Source organism: Carcharodon carcharias, chromosome 18 (assembly GCF_017639515.1).
Source record: "Carcharodon carcharias isolate sCarCar2 chromosome 18, sCarCar2.pri, whole genome shotgun sequence".
Taxonomy (NCBI): Eukaryota; Metazoa; Chordata; class Chondrichthyes; order Lamniformes; family Lamnidae; genus Carcharodon; species Carcharodon carcharias.
In genome coordinates this window covers 89,704,580-89,727,494 of record NC_054484.1, presented here as the reverse complement: position 1 = coordinate 89,727,494, position 22,915 = coordinate 89,704,580, and the positions used below count along the sequence as shown (strand labels likewise).

At 47.7% G+C, this 22,915-nt stretch overlaps 1 protein-coding gene across 3 annotated transcripts in view; it reads left to right on the top strand.

Annotated features, from left to right (window-relative positions):
• The first annotated feature begins 2,850 nt into the window (after positions 1 to 2,850).
• LOC121290734 overlaps positions 2,851 to 22,915 on the top strand; it is a 40,792-nt gene continuing 20,727 nt past the window's right edge. For 2 of the 3 annotated variants that reach the window (XM_041211584.1, XM_041211582.1), the window contains exons 1-4: positions 2,851 to 2,923; positions 3,035 to 3,147; positions 11,032 to 11,128; positions 21,395 to 21,872. In XM_041211584.1, the coding sequence (XP_041067518.1) occupies positions 3,035 to 3,147; positions 11,032 to 11,128; positions 21,395 to 21,872 (688 nt within the window). In that variant the 5' untranslated portion in view covers positions 2,851 to 2,923. Of the gene's footprint in view, positions 3,148 to 11,031; positions 11,129 to 21,394; positions 21,873 to 22,915 lie in introns of all 3 variants that reach the window. The other variant, XM_041211583.1, reaches the window with a different exon arrangement.

Genomic DNA, 22,915 nt, shown 5'->3' with positions numbered 1-22,915 from the left:
GTTGAATCCACCCCCCCACACGCTAACCTGCTGCTGTTTCCCATTAGTCATACTTCTTGGAGTTTTACCCTTCCCTCTCCCCCACTTTCTAGTTTAAAGTCCTATTGACCACCCTATTTACCCTTTTTGCTAGAACATTGGTCCCAGATCGGTTCAGGTGGAGACCATCCCAACGGTACAGATCCATCCTGTTCCAATACTGATGCCAGTGCCCCACGAAATGGAACCCCTCTTTCCCGCACCACTCCTTTAGCCACGTGTTTACTTCCCTTATTCTCGCGTCCCTATGCCAATTTACATGTGGCTTGGGTAGTAATCTGGAGATTATAACCCTTGAGGACCTGTTCTTTAATTTAGTTCCTAGTTCCTGATAATCCCCAAACTGGTCCTCTTTCCTAGTCTTACCTATGTTATTTGTCCCGACATGGACCACAACAACTGGATCCTCCCCCTCCCTCTCCAATATCCTTTCAAGCCGGTCAGAGATGTCCCTTACCCTGGCACTGGGCAGGCAACATACCATGCGGGACTCTTGATGCTGCTTACAAAGGAAGCTATCAATTCCCCTAATTATAGAATCCCCTAAAACTACCACTTGTCTTTTTGCTCCTCCCTCTTGAATGGCCTCCTGTGCCATGGTGCCCGTGGTCAGCTGGCTCATCCTCCCTACAGCCCTGTTCCTCATCCACACAGGGAACAAGTACCTCATACCTGTTGGACAAGGTCGAGAGCTGAGGCTCCTCTGTTCCTGAGCACAGGATCCCTCTACCTGCCTCACTTGCAGTCACACCCTGCTGATCCTGACCACTGACTGAACTGGAGGTACTTAATCTACCAGGTGTGACCGCCTCCTGATACAAAGCATCCAGGTAACTCTCCCCCTCCCAGATGTGCTGCAGCGTCCGGAGCTCGGACTCCAGCTCATCAATTCTGAGCCGGAGTTCCTCCAGCAACCAACACTTGCTGCAGATGTGGTCACTGCGGCTCGCAATGGGATCAGCCAACTCCCACATTATACAGCTACAGCACATCACCTGCCCAGCCATCTTGACTTAGATAATTAATTTATTAATTAGCTTTGCATGTTTTTTTTCAAATTTGGTGCAGATTTCCTACCAACCAATCATGCCACAGCTTTCCTGAGATGTCACTTTTTCAGTTTTGGCTTCAGTTACTCTGTGCCCTGAGGTCACTGTTCCTGTGCTCCTCCCTCCGAGTCTGCTCCCAGGATTTACTCACCAATCTGCTGCTTTTTCTTTAAAATCCACTTGCAGAAGCATTTCCCTCGCAGGTCTGGTGCACTCCTAAAGGCACTGCCTCTTCCTTTCTCTCTTTTTTTTTAGATTTGAGGAGGAGGGAGGGATGGAAACACTACAGCAATGGAATGTTTGGGGCTAATCCGTTCTTTGACAGGGGGTCCTCCACAATTCCCTCCTGAGTCGCAGTGGCTGTGGTGACTTCTCCCAAAATGCTGCAGTCACTTCTCACCAGCGCCCTCTGTTGGATGAAAGTGATGTCTTTGTCAACTTTCACACCAGCGTTCAGTTGGTCCTGGTGATACAGCCTCACATCCGCTTGTGTGGGGATGCCAGTGAGGAGTATGAGATTTATCAAGGTACTCACAGTTGAATTCCAAAGATTGCACAATAAGATAGAAGGAGTTTGCATTTTGTGTGGCTTCTTTCACGCCCTTGGGTGACCACCAAGCATTTCACCAGCAGTGGATTATCTTTGAAATGTGGATACTGTGTATGCAAAGGTGGCTGTGAAGGTATGAATAGCAAGATTCCACAAACAGGAAATGAGAGAGACGATCTGTTGTGGTGTTGCTGGTTGAGATAAGCACGTTGATCAGAAATAAGAAGAGCTCTTCACATCTTCTCTCTTTTCCACCCACACGGTGGGGATTTAGTTTAACATAATTTCCAACAACGTGGCAACCCTGGTCAGTGATGTCAACCTGAATTACCCTTAAAATACCTGTACAGCATTATTCCCTGGCTTCCCGCTGTGTTTCTTTATACTAAAAATACCTGATGAGAATAGATTGGCAGTGGAATAAGAGAGGTGAAGAAAATGTGAGAGACAAACACACGTTCAAGTTAAAAGGCCTTCAAAGTGCCAAAGGCCTGAAATGTTGGGCAAAATTTTAACTCATTCAAAACCCACCCAGTTAGAGTTAAAATCAAGCCCAACGTTAATTCCTTCTCACAGACGCAGCCTGACTTGAGCATTTAGAGCTGTGTTTTTTTTCTAGTATTTGTTTTCGCTTTTTGACAAGTTAAGGGGTGTTTTTAGAGGTAGGTTATTGCAAAACGACAGTGACACTGGCTTATTCTTCACTGAGTTTAACAGCAAACTGCATCAACATCTGATTAGTGTCACTTATCAATTTTGCATTGAAGTTTTGACTAGAAAGGAAGTGGCCAACATCCCATAATAAACAGCGGCAAAGATAAAATATCAAGTGGGAGCAATTATGTATGTTTGTGCATGTGAATTTGCAAATGTTGATTTGCCAAGTGTAACTCTTTCGAGTACAAACCCGTTTCCATCTGTTTCAGATGAAGTTACATTGCTTCATAGTTTGCCATTGTGAGATTTGAACTCTTGATCTTGGGGTTACAAACCCAGTACCATAACCACTTGGCTGTTTAGGCCAAGCTTGCCAAGTGTAAGGTGTACCTGCTTCAGCTCGGCTGATAATGAATCCTTAATCCCTGGGGTGGCTTGTCTTGTTTTTCGAATAAAACTAGCTGCGGAGTAAGGTCAGCTGAAAGATTGTTTAAATTTCTAAAGCAGAAGTGAAACCCCATGACTTCGGTTCTGCCCCAGTCACGTGGGAGGAATCACATCGGGATAAAAAAAGGAGGGCTGGTTGTTGAAGAGATCAGACAGCTCCACAAAAGAAGTGTCAGTTGTGGTAAGCCTGAGGAGTAGCCAGAATCGGAATTCATTGGTGCAGTTCATTGAGCGAAATCCTTTTTTTTGTATTTTGGGAGTGACCAGTCATTTTTTTCTCCACTTTACAAAGATGTCACGCTGTCTTAAAGGAGGAGTGGTGATCAGCCATCAAATCCTGGAGGGGAAACACCATTATGAAGTCCAAGATGTTCTCCATTGCAACGTTGCCCATTCCCTTTTCAGGTAAATCATTCCCTAAGCTTTTAGAAATACAAATGAAACGAAATTTGGATGAAATATTTGATTAGATCATTCCTACAAGTGCTTCTTTGTGAAAAGAAAATATTTACAAATGCGTGTGTGATTGCTGTTACCTTTTTTTATTTGTTCATGGGGTGTGAGTGTCACTGGCTAAGTCAGCAGTTATTGCCCATTCCTAATTGCCCTTGAGAACTGAGCAGCTTGCTGGACCATTTCAGAGTTAACCACATTACTGTGGGTCTGGAGTCATGAGGTAAGGACAGAAGATTTCCTTCCCTAAAGAGCATTAGCAAACCAGATGAGTTTTTACAACAATGGCAGTACTTCAGAGCCATCATTTGACTTTTAATTCCAGATTTTTTATTGAATTCAAACTTCACCATCTGCTGTGGTGGGATTTGAACTAGGGCCCCCACAGCATTATCCCTGGTCTCTGGAATATTAGCCCAGTGACAATACCACTACACAACCACCAGCCCCCCTTTAAGTAAAGCAGCAAATGCTTTAAATTTGAGCTAAAATGTTTTTAAAAATATATACTTTCTTGAACACTGAAATGTTTATCATCCAACAGCAAAGTCCATTTGTAAGAACTATTTAAATTACAAATTATTTGAAATGAAATTATATTTTATAGTATAGAATGCCTGCTGAGCTATCCTGAACCTAAAGTTATCTCCCTGGCATTAGCAAGGGTGGGTCAAAGAGACAAAATTAATCTTATAAAGAGACAGCAGCAATTGAATGAAATATGATAGCACAAACTGCTCAGGGTTACAACTGGACATAAAGCGTATTTATTGACTTTGGCTCTGAAATTGGTCTTTCTGGCAGATGCCAATCTCTCACCTCGACAACCCCTGTAACCATGACAGCAGTCTGACATAACGGCTGCAAAGTTTCCTGGTTCTAGCCTTGCCACGGAGCTTCCAATGGGCTTGAACCCAACCCACACACGGTCACTGTCACATCACGTAAAGTCACGCACAGGAACTGCCTTCAGCGAAGAGACTGGCTATGAAACCATAACCTCAAGTAGGCCAGAGTAGAAATCTGGATTCCAGAAGACAAAGAGTTTGATTTCTGGTCCATTAACAAGAGTGCTGGCTTTCTGATAGAAAGGGCTGTATGTGCCACAAAGATCATCTTGAGAGGGATGGAGTTGATGTGTGGTGCATGGGGATGGGGGAGGGGGGGGAAACGACACCAGACATTCCAGCCTGTGCAGGCTGGTGAATGTCTACTGGCAGTGTGGAAATAGAATGACCTGTCACTGACCCTGTATGTGACAACAATTGTCAGCTGACAGTCCCAATATAACTGCTTGACAGCCTCAAAGGGCCTTTAAAACCAACTTGTTCACCATTAGACTATATTACAGCACGGAAGGAGGACTTTTGACCCCTTGTGCCTGTGCCAGCTCCTTTAAAGAGCTACCTAATCAGCCCCAATCCCCTGCTCTTTTCCGACAGCCCTGCAAGTCTTAAGTTATACTTAATCTGCTCTTTCATCTGGTGCATTCTATTCACACCTCATAACAGTTCAGTGTGAAAAGATTTTTTCTCATCCACCCTAGTCCTTATGCTGGTTATATTACCTTGAGTCCATTGATTACCGGCTCTCTTGCAATTAGAGTAAATAAGGAGAAACCATTTCTATCAAAACTCTTAAGAACTTTGAACAGCTTTATTAGCTATTGGGGGCGGCTGTGGTCTAATAGTAATGTTGCTAGACTAGTAATTCAAAGGCCTAGGATAAAGCTTCTGGGGGAGGACATGGGTTCAAATCTCACCACAGTAGCTGGTGTAATTTAAACTCAGTTAATAAATTTGGGATTAGTCTCAGTGATGTTGATCATTTAATTTGAATTGATCGTCATATTAAAAAAAACCCATCTGGTTCACTAATGTCCTTTAGGGAAGGAAATCTGCTGCCCTTACCTGGTCTGGCCTACATGTGACTCCAGACCCACAGCAATGTGGTTGGCTCATAACTGCCCTCTGAAATGGCCTAGCAAGACACTCAGTTTCAAGGGTAATTAGGGATGGGCAACAAATGTTGGCCCTGCCAGTGACATTTGCATCGCTGTGAATGAATAATGAAAACAAATCTCTGCCCCTTAGCCTTCTCTGCTCTGAGGGGAACAATCTCAGCTTCTACAGATAATTGAAGTCCCTCACCCCTGGTACCATTCTGCGAAATCTCCTCTGCACCCTTCCTGAAGCCCGGTGCCCAGAATTGGACTCAAAGCTCCCAAGCTGAGTGATTTGTAAAGGTTCAGCCTTTTTGTTCATGGTGGCTAAATCTGGGCTGGTGGGTCAGGGTGAACGGGCTGTAGCTGAACAAGATTGGGACAAATGTTCTCACAGGGGAGGTTAACTGGTGCTATGGGGAATGCAAGCACATAGGCACCAGGGGGATGTTTAGAGTGGCACATAATGGACAGGACAGATAAATAGCATTTGATTAGATTTTGGAAATAGGAGGAATTAGGCAGGGGAGCACTGGTTGCAGACTAAGGCAGGTTTGGAGTGTATGTGCATAAATGCATTGAGTGTGGTAAAAGCTTGGTGTGCTGCAGGCTCAAGTCATCACACGTGGTTGTAATATTGTGGCAGTAATGGAAACATGGCTCAAACAAGGGCAGAAATGGGAACTTATTCAGCATGGTTCAAAAATACTGTTAGGGTCCTGAAAAGTGGTGTCATAATTGATTATACAAAGACAGAATCTATTTGGTTCTAACTGAGGAACGGAAGAGGGTCTATTGCACTCCTGGGTATGTATTACAGGTCATCAAATAGTGGGAAAGGTTTAAAAAATAAAGGTGACAATGGGGGGACATCAATTTTATTAATATAGACTGGGGCAATAAACAGTTTAAGTGGTAACGAGGGTGAGGAATTAAATGTGTGCAGGAGGCTTGATCAGTTTGTTTCTAGCCAGTAAGAAAGGAAGCAGTGTTGGATCTAGTTTGGGGGAATGAAGTGGGACGATAGAGCATATGTCAGTTGAGGAGCATTTGGGAAACAGTGATCATGTCATTAGGGTTAGAACGGTTACGGAAAAGGACAAGGAAAATATTCAACTGGAGGAGAGTTAATTTCAGTGAGATGAAAATGGGATCAGCCTATTTGGACTGGAAATGAAGATTATCAGCCAAGGCAGTGAATGACCAATGGGATAGAATAGAAATAGAGAAAGAGGAAGCACTTAAATAGCTGGCAGTAATAGATAATGAAGGGAAATAAGAGGGGAAATATCAGAGCCTTTAATCACAATCTTTCTAATCTTCCTTGGTTATGGGACTATACACTGATGTCCCCCAGTAGTTGATAATTGGAACAATACTCTTTTTGATATTAATGCCCTGGACTTGCATAAACTGGGCTTAATTTTGAAGTTTGCAAATGACATGGAAGTCAGAAATGCAGTGAATAGTGAGGAAGACAGATTTGAAGGGAATTTAAACAGGTTGGCAAATTGGCAGATACATGGCAAATAAGATTTAAACATAGAAGGGTGAAGTGATTCATGTTGGTTGGAAGAATGAGGAGAGGCAATACAAACTCAAAGGTGCAATTTTAAAGTGTGGGGGGGGTGCAGGAATCGAGAGATCCAGGAGTGCATGTACACAAATCCTTGAAGGTGACAGGTTAACAAGTCATTACAGTTCGGATGGGATCCTTTGACATTAGAAGTGGAGGCATGGGGCTGAATTTTGATTTTCTGATCTTGCTGCTCACAGTCGGAGGCCAGCAGCACCTTGGGGGCCTGAACATTTCAGCAGCATGCTTGTCCGTATGTTCTAACCCAGTCACTGCATTTGTACCTGATTTCCAGGTGTCTGGACCAGATAAAGTGAACGGGTGTGGTGACAGCCCTCATTGCTATCTCTCAGCTGCAATATGTAAGGGAGCTGTGAGGAGCAGGTTTGAAGGCCCATACAGAGGCTGCAGACAGGGCCAAACCTGTAGAAATGGTGACTCACATGGAAAAGCAGGACCACGCTTCAGCGAGGTGTCTCTTGAAATGATGCTGTGCACGGTAGCCTACGGATGGGAGGAAGAAGGCAGCCACTGAAACCAGGCATGTTTGAAGCAGCTGTGGAGGCCAGTGTAGGAATGTGCTACCTGGCTCCTGAAAACAGTGCCACAAGAAATGTAATAGGAGAGGTGAACAGAATGCATACTGGCCCTGACCAATGGCCTGTACACTCAGTCTGCTAGTTTCAATAGGATGGGGAAAGCCTCCCCTTGGCCATTCACCTCCCCACTGAAGTGCAGTGAAGAGCTCTCTAGCTCTAGGCTAGCAAGGAAGGGCAGGTGGGGCCATGAGAGGGAAGATGGAAAAAGTGTACATGGAAGTGGGGACTCTGCTCAAGGCTCCCATTCCTCCCTCTTACCTCACCCCCCCCCCACCCCCCACCCCAATTCCCTCCTCACAGCCCCACATGCTGCCTCCTGCCCTGATGACCGAGTCTGCCCCTGCACAGGTGATGGTGGGACAGTGTTTGATGGATCCCTCACAAAACCCAGAGGATGTCCACCTCGAGCATCTGAGCAGCCAGAGCTGGGGAAGGAGCAGCCTGTCTTCAGCTCGGCTGAAACCACAGGGGTAGAATTACTTAGGAGCAGTAGAAAAAGGAAGATACGGTGTTTGTAGTTGTACAAGGATATTTACTTGAGTTTTAAACACAGCATGACATCGTCATATTTCTGTTTTCATGTCTATAAACCATAAAAAGGACTTCACCATTCCATCCCACCCATTATTGCTGCTGCCTGCCATGCAATCTTCTGCCTTCTGAGGAATATTATGACAAGTGTTAAAGATGGACAATGGGTGTCTGAGAGAAGGGTGTATTGCTGACTATAACTGCTTTGTGCTGAAGTACACAGCAACTTCTTCCATCAGCAGCTCCAGTTCTCTCTGCTGCGTTATGTTGTGTAAGGCACAGTAGATCATGTGCATTCCAGATACCCAGGCTGGGTCCCCAGATCTGTCAAAATATCTGAATCACACTTTCAGCAGCCCAACGGCTTACCCTATTACAACTCTGGAGCCCACGGAGTTTCTCTTTTACATTTCCTGGCCATCTGTGTTTGGACTTCTCAAGTGGCCTCACAGGGTCATCCTTGCCCCCATGGAGCCATCCACTGACTCTCCTTCAAGGCCTGAAGAAGTCAGGAAGGCTCACCTGATGGAGGATGAACACGTATTGCATGGCGCACCTGAGGATCTTTCAGTGGTTACCCGAGAGCTGAATATTGATGGAGTGGGAGGGAGCCTTTTCCAGGGTGATGTGATGGGTGGTGCTTTTATCAGCACATGGGTGTTGTAAATGAATTCCTGGAGCTGGGAAGCCAGCCAGAGCCACAAAATCAAGCGCCCGCTTATTTTGATTGCCCTTATTGATTGAGAAGCCTATATAATCACTGGTCTGGGTAGATAGGGTTCAGGCACCTGTAGCTAGAAGATTACTAGTGAGAAGTTTTCACATTTAAATATTAGAGCTGTTATCCCACTGAGGGTCCTGAACTCTGCTGAAATGCTCGGTTTAAAGGCAGAAGCCAGAGGGTTCCTGTCAGCTTCACCCCTTCCCCCGCCGCCAGCAGTGTTAGCAGTTTAACCAGCCACCTGCTCTCAACCCATTACCCATTCACCTTGACAGGTTCAAATTGCCACTCCTGGAGGGTTGAAAAGCAAGAAAATTAAACATTTACAGGTTTACTAGTTAGGCTTCAGCTGGACAGTCTAATTCTGGGCACCATGCTTTAGCAAGGATGTCAAGGCCTTTGAGAGGGTGCGGAGGAGATTTATTAGATTGGTACCAGGGTTGAGGGACTTCAGTTACCTGGAGAAGCTGAGATTGTTTTCCTTGGACCAGAGAAGGCTAAGAGATTCACTAGATGTGATCAAAGTTATAAATGGTTTTGATAAAGAGATTATTTCTACTGGCAAGGTGCAAGTTACCTTTGGAGTCCTCAAGAATCAATCCTTGCAGCAACCCCCCCACCGCCCCATTATCTTCATCTTGTCCCTAGTGATATGACCCATGACCCAAAAACGGAGCATCAAGTTCCACACGTACACTGACAGCTCTCAGCCCTACGTCACTGGCACTTATCTCAGCATCTCCACTATCTTTGATTTGTCACAGAGGTCTGCATTTATCTAGCCTCTTTCATGACTACCAGGTGTCCCAAAGTGCTTTGTAGCCAACAAAGTGCTTTTTGAAGGTAATTGCTCTTGTAATGTGGAAAAGAACAGCCAAAAGATGCACAGCAAGCTCCCACAAACAAAGTGACAATGACCAGATAATCTGATTTTTCTGATATTGATTGAGGGCCACAGCTTGTCTGGCATCCATACCAGATGAGGAGAAATTCCCTCCAATGAAATGTTGGGAAGACGGAAGCTGTTGTCTTCAGCCCCCACACAAGCGCAGCCCTCTAGCCACTGATCGCTCTCCATTTCTGCAAACTGCCTGAGACCGAGACAGACCACACATGCCTCGGTGTCATACTTGACCCAGAGAAAAGCTTCCGTCCACCTGTATACTGCATCATGCAGTAGGCCACCTATCTGTGCCACCCAAACCTCACCTGACTTCACCCCCGCCTCAGCTCATTTGCTGCTGAAACACTCATCTACATCTTTCCTACCTCTGGACTTGACTATTCCAATGGTCTCCTGGCTGCTGTCCCACTTTCCACCCTCCATAAACTTGAGTCCATTTAGGTCTGCTGCCTGCACTGTGATTCACACCAAGTCCTGTTCATCCATCACCTACACTCACTGACTCTCAACCAATGACTCCCAAACACACAGAGCCTTGCTGTAAAAATCCTTATCCTTCTTTTGAAATTCCTCCATGCCCTCACCCCTCCCTATCTCTGTAATCTCCTCTAGCCCCTCAACCCTCCAAGATATCTACACTCCTCTAATTCTGGACTCTTTTGTTCACTGATTTTAGTTGCTTCACAATGTGTGTCTTCAGCTGCCCAAGCCCTGGAATTCCACCTCTCTAATTCACATCTCACAACATACCAGTTTGTCCAAACTTAGGTCATGGTCCTAATATCTCCTTATGTGACTCAGAGTTCAATTTATGCCTCGTAACACTAACATTAACATTTACGGTGTTAATGGTGCTTTATAAATACAGATGTTACTGTTGAATATTGGTAAGCTGGGCACACAATTAAAATAATAAGAGAAACAATGAGCATGAAATCATTTTATTGAGGCAGTGAGTTGTGCTCTGGGATGCAGACTGAGTGCAATGGAACAGATTCAAGAATAACTTTCAAAAGGGAATTGGATAACTATTTGAAGAGAAAGTTTGCATGGCCCTGAGAAAGATCAGAGGTTTAAGATTAATTGGATAGCTCTTACAAAGAGCCAGCACAGGCAGGATGGGCTGAATGGCCTCATTCTGGGCTGTAATATTCTATGATTTTAACAGTCTGGTCAAACTCTACCTCTTGAAGCATTTGTAATTCTAATAATTATAAAGCTAGGAAGTAAATTAACAAACAGTAGAACTTTGAGGAGGAATTACTTTTCTCAAAGGGTCGTGAATCTGTGGAATTCACTACCTCAGATTGAAGTGGATGCTGAATAAATTTAAGGAGGAGATAGACAGGTTTTTAATTAGTAACGGGTTGAAAGGTTATGGGGAGAGGGCGAGAAATTGGAGTTGAGGCCGAAATGAGATCAGCCATGATTGTATTGAATGGTGGGGCAGGCTCAAGGGACTGAATTGCCTACTAACTCTTATGTTCTTTCGGGTTGTTATCTGAGGCATTGTGGACCATGACCATGACTTGACCATTTTCCAATTCTGTGGCTATATTTTAGGAGAGGGGACCACTTGCTGCACTTAAATGAGGAAAGTGTGTTTGACATTCCACCCGAGACTGTAGCTGAGCTACTCAGAGAGAACTCCACATTGCTGGTGAGTAATAATGAGAGAGAGTGAGAGAGAACACGGCTGGTGAGTTAGTGACAGAGAAAGAGAGAGAGACAAGAAACTCAATACAATTGGTAAGTTATGGCAGACTGGTACAGAAGGTAAAGTCACATGGGATTAGAGGTGAGCTGGCAAGATAGATACAGAATTGGCTTGGTCATAGACAGAGGGTAGCAGTGGAAGGGTGCTTTTCTGAATGGAGAGCTGTGACTAGTGGTGTTCCGCAGAGATCAGTGCTGGGACCTTTGCTGTTTGTAGTATATGTAAATGATTTGGAGGATAATGTAACTGGGCTAATTAGTAAGTTTACAGATGACACTAAGGTTGGAGGGGTTGCAGATAGTGAAGAGGACTGTCAAAGGATACAACGGGATATAGATCGGTTGGAGACTTGGGTGGAGAATTGGCAGATGGAGTTTAATCCGGACAAATGTGAGGTAATGCATTTTGGAAGGTCTAATACAGGTAGGAATTATACAGCAAATGGCAGAACCCTTAAGTGCATCAACGGGCAGAGGGATCTGGGTGTACAGGTCCACAGGTCACTGAAAGTGACAACGCAGGTAAATAAGGTAGTCAGGAAGGCATATGGCATGCTTGCCTTCATCAGCAGGGGTATTGAGTACAAAAGCTGGGAAGTCATGCTGCAGCTGTATAGAACCTTAGTTAGGCCACACTTGGAATATTGCGTGCAATTCTGGTCATCACATTACCAGAAGGATATGGAGGCATTTGAGAGGGTGCAGAGGAGGTTTACCAGGATGCTGCCTGGTCTGGTGGTTATTAGCTATGAGGAGAGGTTGGAGAAACTTGGATTGTTCTCACAAGAGCGACGGAGATTGAGGGGCTACTTGATAGATGTTTACAAAATTGAGTGGCGTGGACAGAGTAGGTAGAAGCTTTTTCCCAAGGTGGAAGAGTCAATTACTAGGGGACATAGATTTAAGGTGAGAGGAGAAAACTTTAGAGGAGATGTGTGGGGCAAGTTTTTTTTTATGCAGAGGTTAGTGAGTGTCTGGAATTTGCTGCCAGAGGAGGTGGTGGAAGCAGGTACGATAGTGGTGTTTAAGAGGCAGCTTGACAAATACATGAATAGGATGGGAATAGAGGGATATGGACCACGGAAGTGCGAAATGGTATAGTTTGACAGGCAAAATGATCGGCGCAGGCTTGATGGGCCGAAGGGCCTGTTCCTGTGATGTTCTTTGTTAGTGATAAGGAGATCGAGGGAGCGATAGAGAGGGGGGGGGGGGGTAACTTCACACGGCTGGTGAGTTAGAGAGGGGGGGGGAACTTCACACGGCTGGTGAGTTAGAGAGGGGGGGGGAACTTCACACGGCTGGTGAGTTAGAGAGGGGGGGGGAACTTCACACGGCTGGTGAGTTAGAGAGGGGGGGGGAACTTCACACGGCTGGTGAGTTAGAGAGGGGGGGGGGAACTTCACACGGCTGGTGAGTTAGAGAGGGGGGGGGAACTTCACACGGCTGGTGAGTTAGAGAGGGGGGGGGGAACTTCACACGGCTGGTGAGTTAGAGAGGGGGGGGGAACTTCACACGGCTGGTGAGTTAGAGAGGGGGGGGGAACTTCACACGGCTGGTGAGTTAGAGAGAGGGGGGGAACTTCACACGGCTGGTGAGTTAGAGAGAGGGGGGGAACTTCACACGGCTGGTGAGTTAGTGAACAGTAGCTTCATATCACCATTAGCAGTGGGCAGCTGGGGATATAAATATCAGTGGATGAGGATCCAGGTTCTGTTGCTCATTTTTCCTGTGCTTGATTTTATCATTTCTTGTCATTTCTAACGGGTGAGTGCAGTATTTATTAAAGGGGTACTGACATATCGCAAATTGGTTATTTTTTACATTGATTATTGTTTAGTAAACCAGAATATGTTGATGTGCTTTTTTGCAAAAAAATTAATGTTTTTGACAGTAATTTTAGTTAAATAACATAAATTTATTTTCTTTGATAGCATCCCCTAGAGATTCCCTAATGATGCAGGGCAAAATCATCCCAGATTTGCACTAAGTGCGGTAGGGCCGTGTAAAATGATGTTTTAACCGCTGGTCGCAACAGCAGCTTCTCATCCCAATCCCGCTGCATTAATTATGCATTCCTGGGAAACGCGCTGTTTCCATGGTGAACAGGCTCTCATTCACCCGTCACGCCATCACCTCACCGGGCACCATATTTAAAGTCCAGCCACATGCACACCTCTCACAGCTTCCAGCCCACGACTGCTGCATGGAAGACAAGGCCCTGAAAGGCAAAAAGACTGCAGACCCCAGGTTCTATGCCAAGTCCCTCGAGCGCCTTTTGGATGCAGTGGAGGCTCACCGTGATGTCCTCTACCCTCCATCTGGCCACAGGATGGGCAGCAGCATCACCAATCTGGCTTGGGAGGTGGTGGCAGCGGTGGTCAGCGCCGATGCCCTGCACAAAAGGACAGGCACCCAGTGCCACAAAATGATGAATGGTCTCATCCGTTCCGCCAGGGTAAGTCTCTCCTCATCACTCTCACCTCACACACTCTCTCAGGGCCCTCACTCACTGCCAGTTCAAGGGACATCACTATTCATTCTCTCAACTCACTTTTCATTGTCCAGGGACCACTCACCACCCACACTTATCACCTGGCCTGGCAGGCATCCTGCTTACACTCTCTCCATCTCTTTGTGCAGGACAAGCTGGCCTCACAACAAGAGGCAGACCAGTGGAGGAATGCATGAAACCAAGGTCCTCATGAACTTTGAAAACAGAGCAATCCAGCTGGCCGGCGAGGATCTGAACCATTCCTGTGCTGACGGTGAGGTCAGCAGTGCTGTACCAATTGAGGATCCAGCAGTGCAACATCCATTAGACAACCATACTGTGAGTGATGTGTCCTGTTTCACAGTCACTGCCATGCACTAATTATCTCTCCTTGCTTTCACAGGCACATCTGCCAAACCACCAAGAGTCCATGATCCAGGGCCTCCAGTCAGGACCCGAGGGAAGCTTAGAGGAATCTGGAGGCACCCTCCCCAAAGTCTCATCACAGCATCACCCACACCCTCCACCAGCGCAGAGACACCCACTTCAGTGGGACCCAGCTTTAGAGTAGCCTCAGGATCACAATCTGGTGAGCACATCACACTATCTGATCCACAGCAGGTGGCAGCAGGGACTTCCCAGGTGTCCAGCGCTCAGAGGACTCCTGGAGGCCAGAAATCTGAGTCTGAGTCAGATGATGAGCCTCTGGACTCGGTCATGTCATAGTTCCCGGAGCTGCAAAGGCAAGCTCGGGAACGTCAGGAAGGGATGTCCGCTGCACTCCTTAGATTGCAAGACATGATGGGGTCCATCCATCTTCAGCATGAAGTGATAGCTCGGCATGCCAACGCACCGAGGTCAACACTGATAGGATGACAGCCGCCATGGAGACCTTGGTCCAGGATGTCACTCCTGCACTGCTGTGCAGGCTTAACTCCATCACTGAGGCCATATTTGGCGTCCAACAGTGAATATGTGAAAGAGGTGCGGGGCAGGTCGATCTCACCCCTTCTCCTCAAGGAGTCAGACAGGGGCCTTCAGACACCCATAGGGAGGAGGATCAGCAGGTGCACACCCCGGCCCATCCCCTCAGGCGACCCTGGGATTCTCCGGCCCTCCCAAATCTTCTTTCTGTGACCCCGGCAGCTCCAATTCCACAGGCTGAGGAGGGTGCCACTGCCACACAGCAGGACCCCGAAAGCAGGCTGGGGCCCTCCAGATCTCAGCTCTCCAGAGGACGGCTGCCAAGGTCATCACAGACAGAGCGTAGCAGTCAGCAGGCTGTCTCCACCTCCACTGTGGATGTCCAGGGAAGCACCAAGACATAGCAGCAGCGTTAGGAAAGTTAAGAAGATGTAGTTGCACAGCCTGGGCATGGGTGTTAATCACTTGTACATAATGTTCACTATTGTAAATAAACTCCCAAGAATGTCTCTCTGCCTATGGCTCCTTGTTCTGATGAGCAGTGTTCATGTCACTCAGATGTGAAACCTTTCTGCGCAAGATAAAGGCAGGTGTCTCATTCCAGGGCCTCTTCCCTGTTCAGTGTGTAACCTTCAGACCAAAGTGATGGTCCGGCCTCACGCTCACTGGACACATTACTGATGCCTGCACCTCAATGGTGCTGGTCATTGCTGCCAGAATGTTGTGGGCAGGCAGCACAGAGTTCCCTCATTCTCTGTGTGCTCTCAGCACCTTTTTAAGGTGGGGCTGACCCCCATCTCTTCAGCATCTGTGGCCACTGACACTGTGCTCCTGAAGGGCTCAGATGCTGAAGACTGACAAAATTAGGTGCTTTTCAAGTTTCATGGCTGCGTCTCTATGGTGTGACTCTGATCACAGAACGCAAGCGAGCTGCCTTGGGCAGGCAGGGATCAGACATTCTCAGAGGCTGTGTGAAGATCTATGGAGTGTCCTCAATGCATGTTGTCGTCATCCTGTTGCAATCCACTGTTCCTCCATGATAGGAGCATTCTCACAGAAGGTACATGTGCTGTCGTAAGCCAGACTGGAGTCAAACATTCACAGATGGAATGTGAGGGTCTATGGTGTCTCCTCACTGTGTTGCCTTCACCCTCCACAAATCTAGCAGCTGTGAGGGCCTTCCAAGTTTGCCGGTCTGGTCAGTGCGAGGGCCTCAGCCCTGTCATCGTTGTCTTCAAGGACCTCCTCACCCTTGTCTCCATCAATGTTCTCCTCAGTGGAGGAGACCTCCAGCTCCTCCGTCTCCTCCTCAGCCAGCTCTTCCCCCTGTTAGAGCGCCAGGATGTAATGGGCATAGCAGGTGATGATGATGTGTGACACCCTGTGGGGACCGTATTGCAGGGCTCCACCAGACTGATCCAGGCACTGGAACCTAATTTTCAGCACCCCATTGGTCTGCTCCACTAATTTGCGAGTTGCAGCCTGAACCTCATTATCCCGTCGCTCTGCTGCAGTCTGAGGCCACCACACGGGTGTCATCAGCCACGGCCTCTGTGGGTAGCCCTTGTCCCCGAGGAGCCAATCCTGCAGCCTCTGTGGACCCTGGAAGATGTCGGGGATCTATGACCAACTGAGAATGTAGGAGTCGTGGACAGTCCCTGGAAACCATGCGCAGACCTGCAGGATGTGTTTGTGGTGGTCGCACACCAGCTGCACATTCAGTGAGTGGAATCCCTTGCTGTTAACATCGTTGACCTCTTGTTGCAAAGGAGATCTGAGCACCATGTGAGTTCAGTCGATGGCACCCTGCAACTGTGGGGAAACCCGAGATCTGGGTGAATCCAATTGCTCTTGCATTCTGGCTGTCCTGGTCCTGGGCGAAATGCACAAATTTGTGTGCCCTCGCAAAGATGGCATCCGTGGCCTCATGGATACATTTGTGGGTGGAGGCTTGTGAGATCCCACAGAGGTCACCTGTGGAACCCTGAAAGGAGCCACTGGCATAGAAATTGAGCACTGTGGTCACTTTCACAGCTACTGGCAGTGGGTGCCCTCTATGTCCTCGTGGTGCCAAATCCTGCAGCAAGTGGCAGATGTGACTGACCAGTTCCCTAGACATGCACAGTCTTCTGCGACATTGGTTCTCGGTCATCTGCAGGAATGAAAGGCTGCGTCTATAGACCCTGGGCCTAGCTAGGTGCTGACCAGAGATGGCTCTTCAGCAGCATGCGCAGGAGCCCCAGCTGCCCCTTCTTCCTGAGGTTGCTGCTCCTCCCTCTGCACAGCCAGGAGCCTCCATAGCTATCTTCTCCTTCTCTGCTCTCTGTAAGCCATGAGGCATACAGCTAGTCACCAGGCTCCATACTCCTGATGTACTCCACCTTCAGCATGAAAGAGAGATATATGGGTTAGCTTGGGTATACTAAAGAGCCTCTCTTGGTTAAGTCTGACGGCCCCTTAGCCCATCCCAGAGAGTGCTGGCCACCACTTGGATGGCCAGAGTTTGATGCGCTGCATGGTTGCCCGAAACCCCACCCTCCTCTGCCTCACTCCACCCGACCATTGGGCTGCATGCTGTGCTCTCAGCTCAGGCACAGACATTCTCCTAATCTGCACTGCAAGGTTGCACTGTTAGCTTGAAGCATGGGGAAGACTGTTTCAAACCTGAATGCTGACATTACAAGGGGCTGTGAGCTCCTCCACCAGTGACTGTGCCATGGCCAACTTTAGCAAGGGGATTGTACAACGTGTGCAGTCATCCAACAGTTCTGCTGGCTGACATCAGCAGGGAGAGGTCTGAGTGGGGATGGAGTGGCCCACATTAGACCTAGTAGTCACTTTGAGGAGTGTGACATCGCACTGACTGATGAGGACATGGGCTGTGGCTGTGGTGACAGTGAGGGCAGCGAGGAACACCCTTGCGAGGAACCTGCACTACATCATCCCTCTCTCAGCACAATTGAGTGCTCTCTTTCTCCTGCTTTTGACTCTGCTGTCATGCACTAATTATCTCTACTTTAGTTCGCAGGGAGCTCTGCCAAGTGACTGACACCCTCAGCTCCATCCACATCCTCACTTCCAGCCAAGAGGACTCGTCCATTGAAGAGCTGGAAATTAGCAACCTGGAAGATCCATCACAGTGCTTACCCACACACTCCACCAGTGCAGAGCCACACACCTCTGTGGGACCTAGATCTAGAGCAGGCTCAGGTTCACAATCTGGTGGTCACCATACAGACACGTGTCTGCAGCAGGAGGAGGCAGGTCACTGGCACTCGAATGTCTGATGGGGAAGAGGCATTTGTCAGGTCCAAGTCAGATGACAAACCTTCCAACTCATCGTGGAAAGTCAGCAGAAGGCGGGGGAGCATCAAGCAGAACTGTTGGAAGCCTTCAACAGCGTGGCTGGTGAGTCAGAGGAGTGCATCCGCCCGCCCTCTGATGAAGTGGTGCCCACATGTGCACGTTTGGAGGTCTCCATGGGAAGGATGGTAGACACCATGGTGACCCTGGTCCAGCAGAATGCAATGTTTGCACACAGACCTGCACTCCATCGCGGTAGCCATGTGTGACTTCCAGCAGTGGCAACATGAGAGGGAAATGGGGCACCTCAGTGTCCCTCCAGGTGCTCCTTCCCCTCAAGGAATCCGGCCAGGGCCCTCGGGAACCTGAAAGAAGGAAGAGTTGCAGCTGGAAACCCCTGGGCCATCCACTCGGGAGTCTCAGAGGCTGTCTGTTCCCTCCGAATCCCCTTTGTCTGTGAGCCCCTCAACCTCATCCTCTTGAACCGCAGAGGGAGCAGCTGGCCCACAGGACAGCCAAAGCAAGCCAGGGACTGAAGGCCTCTGCTCTCTAGAGGACCAATGCCAAAGGCATCAGAGGCAATAGGTCCAACCATTGAACAGGCTGTCTCCACCCCTGCTGTGGATGTCAAGGCAGCTCCTATTAGGCCTAGAAAAATTTCTAATCCCAATTGTTTGCACGGGTGAACACATTTTGTCACCTGATAATCTGAAAATATATTCACTTTCGCTGAATAGTGTGTAATGGTGTCTTTCAGCTTCATTGCCAGGCTTTGAGTCCCCCCCTGCATCCCTCCCTCCCCACCCCCGACCCCCACTAGCAGATCAGCTGCACTCAGCCGGCACACGAGTGATTCCAGAGGGAGAAGTGTGTGTGGCAGGGCCTTTCAGAGCCTTGTGTAAGCACTCTCCCAAGCATGCAGAGCCTTCCCCATTACATCTCACTGGCCTGAGCATTTTCAGTGCTGCTTGTCGGGGATCTCTTTCAGTTGACCATTTGAGCTGACCTGCTTCTCCGTCCACCTACTGGTCACACTCCCATGCTGCACTTGTTCTTGCCCAAGATGAGTCTCCTTTTTCAGTTTTAGAAGCATGGTGCTAGTAATACTAGCTCTCCTGTCCTTTCCCCTCTCCCAGTCACCCATGTTCTTTCCCCCATCGCTGTTGACCCCACTGGCATCATATTCCACCTCCCCACCGTCACCTAACAGCGCGAACCTTTTTTCTTTTCCCCCCCCCCAACACCTTTTTCCCCCTTCCCCCCCCCCCCCCCCCCCCCCCCACCCCTGTGATACATCTTCTTCTCCCAGTCAAACCTAACCCTTCCTCTCCACTCCTTCAATGACCATCCATAGCAGACCATGGCCAAAACAGTGGTGCCCTGAAGCAGACCCTCAATGATGACCTCTCACCTTCCATGAGCTGCTTCGCAGTGGAGCCATGCCCATGAGAATCCACCCAGCATGCCATGCACATGTTCCTCCAGGGTCCCCTTGCGGTCGGGCTCCAGCATTCTCAGATGTCCGCGATCAGGGCAAGGCCCTGACAGTAAGACCCGACTTCTGCAAGCCGCAGTGGTTGAGACATGTTCTGCACCAGTATGCCTTCCCGATGGCATGGGCGGTACCTTTTGAGGTGGGGGCCGATTCCATTGAGCTGGTGGTATAATGATACGTAGATGTATTACAGTGAAGTTCCTGACATACGGCGGTGGCAAATGCAACAGGTCGTTGACGGGCAGAGTTGATGATTGCAAATTGGTTTCACAACGTCGTGAAACCGATTTTTGGCCTCCCAGCCATATTGTCTGCCCACGCCCGCCATGACACCCAAATGATGCCAGTGGGCATGGAAAATTCCACCCAATGCTTCCTGGGCACCATCACTTTGAATGCAGCATAGGTTGAACACTGAGTTGATACTTTTTAAAAAATCATTTATCCAACGTGGGCATCGTGAGCTAGGCCAGCATTTATTGCCCATCCCTGTCTTCTTGAGCCGCTGCAGTCCATGTGGTGTAGGTACACCCACAGTGTTGTTAGGGAGGGAGTTCCAGGGTTTTGACCCAGCCACAGTGAAGGAACGGGGATATATTTCCAAGTCAGGATGGTGAATGACTTGGAGGGGAACTTCCAGGTGGTGGTGTTCCCATCCATCTGCTGCCCTTGTCCTTCTACATGGTAGCGGTTGTGGGTTTGGAAGGTGCTGTTGAAGGAGCTTTGGTGAATTCCTGCAGTGCATCTTGTAGATGATAAACGCTGTTGCTACTGTGCGTCGGTGGTGGAGGGAGTGAATGTTTGTGGATGGGGTGCTAATCAAGCAGCTGCCCTCCATGGCATTAACACTTTTTCACACTATGCTATCCAACTCACCATTTAAAATGTTATTGCAAGCAACTAATATATAACAATGAGAATTTGTCTTTATATTGCACCTCTTAAAGTAATAATATGTCCCAAGGCACTTCACATGTGCATTATGAAACCAAATTAAGGTGCTATTAGGACAAGTGGCCAGAAACTTAACCTACGAAATAGTTGAAAGGAGAAGAATAAGGTGGAGAGATTTAGGGAGGGCATTCCCGAGCTTAAGGTATAATCAACTGAAGGCATGACAACCAATTGTGGAGCAATTAAAATTGGGGACGTTCAAGAGGCCGGAATTAGATGAGAGCAGAGATCTCGGAGGCTTGTGGGGTTGGAGGTGATTACAGAGATAGAGAGGGAATTGAGGCCAGTAAAATGGCTGGATAATTAGGCTGCTGCTTAACTAAAACAGTTCTCCTGATTTTTCCACCTAACAAAGATCCAAGGAATGCAAGGGTAGGCTTGGATGAGGAAGCTTCTGCACCATATTTGAACAGATATTTCAACAATACCATATATTGGTATTGTTGGTACCAAAATATATATGGTATACATATTTTGTGTTGCCATTACCTATCTTCAACTCACTTCTTGAATGCAAAACAGGGATCCAGCGGATGGAATTGGGAATAACAAATCAGGCAGTTGGGGAAGGGTGGGGGAGGTTGGTGGGGGTGTTGTTGGGGAGGGCAATCCCTCTTGGCTAGAGGGATTAGACCAGGCGGATGAAAGGTGAAATGTGACTATGATACAGTTTTAGAAGCTGTGCTTATTGGAGTTTTATTTTCAAATATTCTGTCTGAGGTGATTGGGGTATTAAGTTCCGATGATTGGAAAGAAGAAACCAGGATCATGGTGAACAGCTGAACTTCACAATTAGCATGCAAGGCTAACCTGGCTGAGCCCAGGCAGGGAGCTGAACTTGAGGAGAGAGTGGGTCAGTAATAAACTGGTTGACCAACTAAACACACCAGACTGCTGGGACTGAAAGGTTGCTGAAGTTATCCAATAGGCAGAGAGAGAGACTGGGCAAAGAAACAGGCATGTTTTAGGCAGCCTGAACATATTTGTCAAAAAGAAATTAAAATTCCATATTAACCAGCAGACTTTGTTTCGGTAAAGTGCAGACTCTTCATCGTCCCGAGCCTAGCACAGAATGCCATGCCCCAGAGGAGCCCAGCGAAGTTGTCTATTGGCCATACGACAAGCAAAAGGTGAAGCTGCAGTTCAGCTTGCAGTTGGTGCAGATACCTCCAGACTCTGAGGGCCCGGAGAGGCCAGCCACATCTGACTGTGATGACACAGCATGGCCAGAGGGAATCGGGAGAAAGGACAGGGGACACGCAGGCCCGGAAACATTCAGCACACCTCCAAGCAGCCGCGCCTCTGCGAATGCTGGAGAGGGAAATGGAGGGGCTACATGTGGCAGAACGAAGGCATGTGCATTGTTGGTGGCACTGAATTGTGTTTCAGTCTCAACTCTGCGAGGACGAGGCCCTCACTGCTCATCAGGAATTGTATGCGCTGTGTGCAAAAAGAAGGATTGTGATGTACACACCATTAATGTGAATTCAGACACCAAATCAGAGCTGTATTGTCTGGAAGGTTAGTGATTTCTTCGCAGCTAACATCTTATCTCTGCTTAGTACACTGGAATTAAGATTGCTAACTTTTGACAATTCTGTACTTGATGGGGTCCAAATCATCAGCTGTAGGAATAGGAGTCCCATTGTTGCTTGTGTTCTGATGATCTCTCGTGATTAATGAAAATCAATTGCAGAATTTAATAATTAACATGGTTCACAACACTGAGAAATTGCACCTTCTAGTTTAAAACCAGTTAAATAGCCCAAGACTGGAAAAGGCCAATTTTATTTATTCTTGCTTTGGGCATTCCTCTGGCAAGGCCAGCATTTGTTGCCTATTCCTAATTGCCCTAGAACTAAGTGGCTTGTTAGGCCATTTCAGAGGGCAAGTAAGAGTGAACCACTTTGTTGTGGGTCTGGAGTCATGTGTAGGCCAGACTGGGTAAGAATCACTGAATCACAGAAGCGTCACTTCGCAGAAGGAGGCCACTCAGCCCATCATGCCCGCGCCAGCTCTCCAAATCAGCAATTCACCTCATGCCATTCTCCCACCTTCTCCCTGTAACACTGCACATTCTTCCTTTTCAGATAACAGTCTAATTCTCTTTTGAAGTCTTGATTGAACCTCCCTCCATCACATGCACAGGCAGTGAATTCCACTCGCTGTGTGAAAAAGACTTTTCACTTTTTGCTTTTGCCAATTGCTTTAAGTCTGTGCCCTCTTGTTCCTTTCACAATTTGTAGGAACAGTTTCTCCCTATCTACCCTGTCCATACAGGGCTGTGAGGATAGCAGTCTTGCTCCTCTAAAGGGCGTGAGTGCACCAGATGTGTTTTTACAAAACTCGATGATAGTTTCATGATCAATATTACTGAGGCTAACTTTCAGTTCTGGATTTTATTAATTGAATTTTAAATCCCACCAGCTGCCGTGCTGGGTTTTGGACCCACATCTCCAGAGCATTAGCCCAGACCTCAAGGCTACTAGCCCAGTGACATTACCACTGGGCCACCATATCCCCTTCACCTCGCAGTCCATCACCCCAGCTAGAATGCAGAGTTC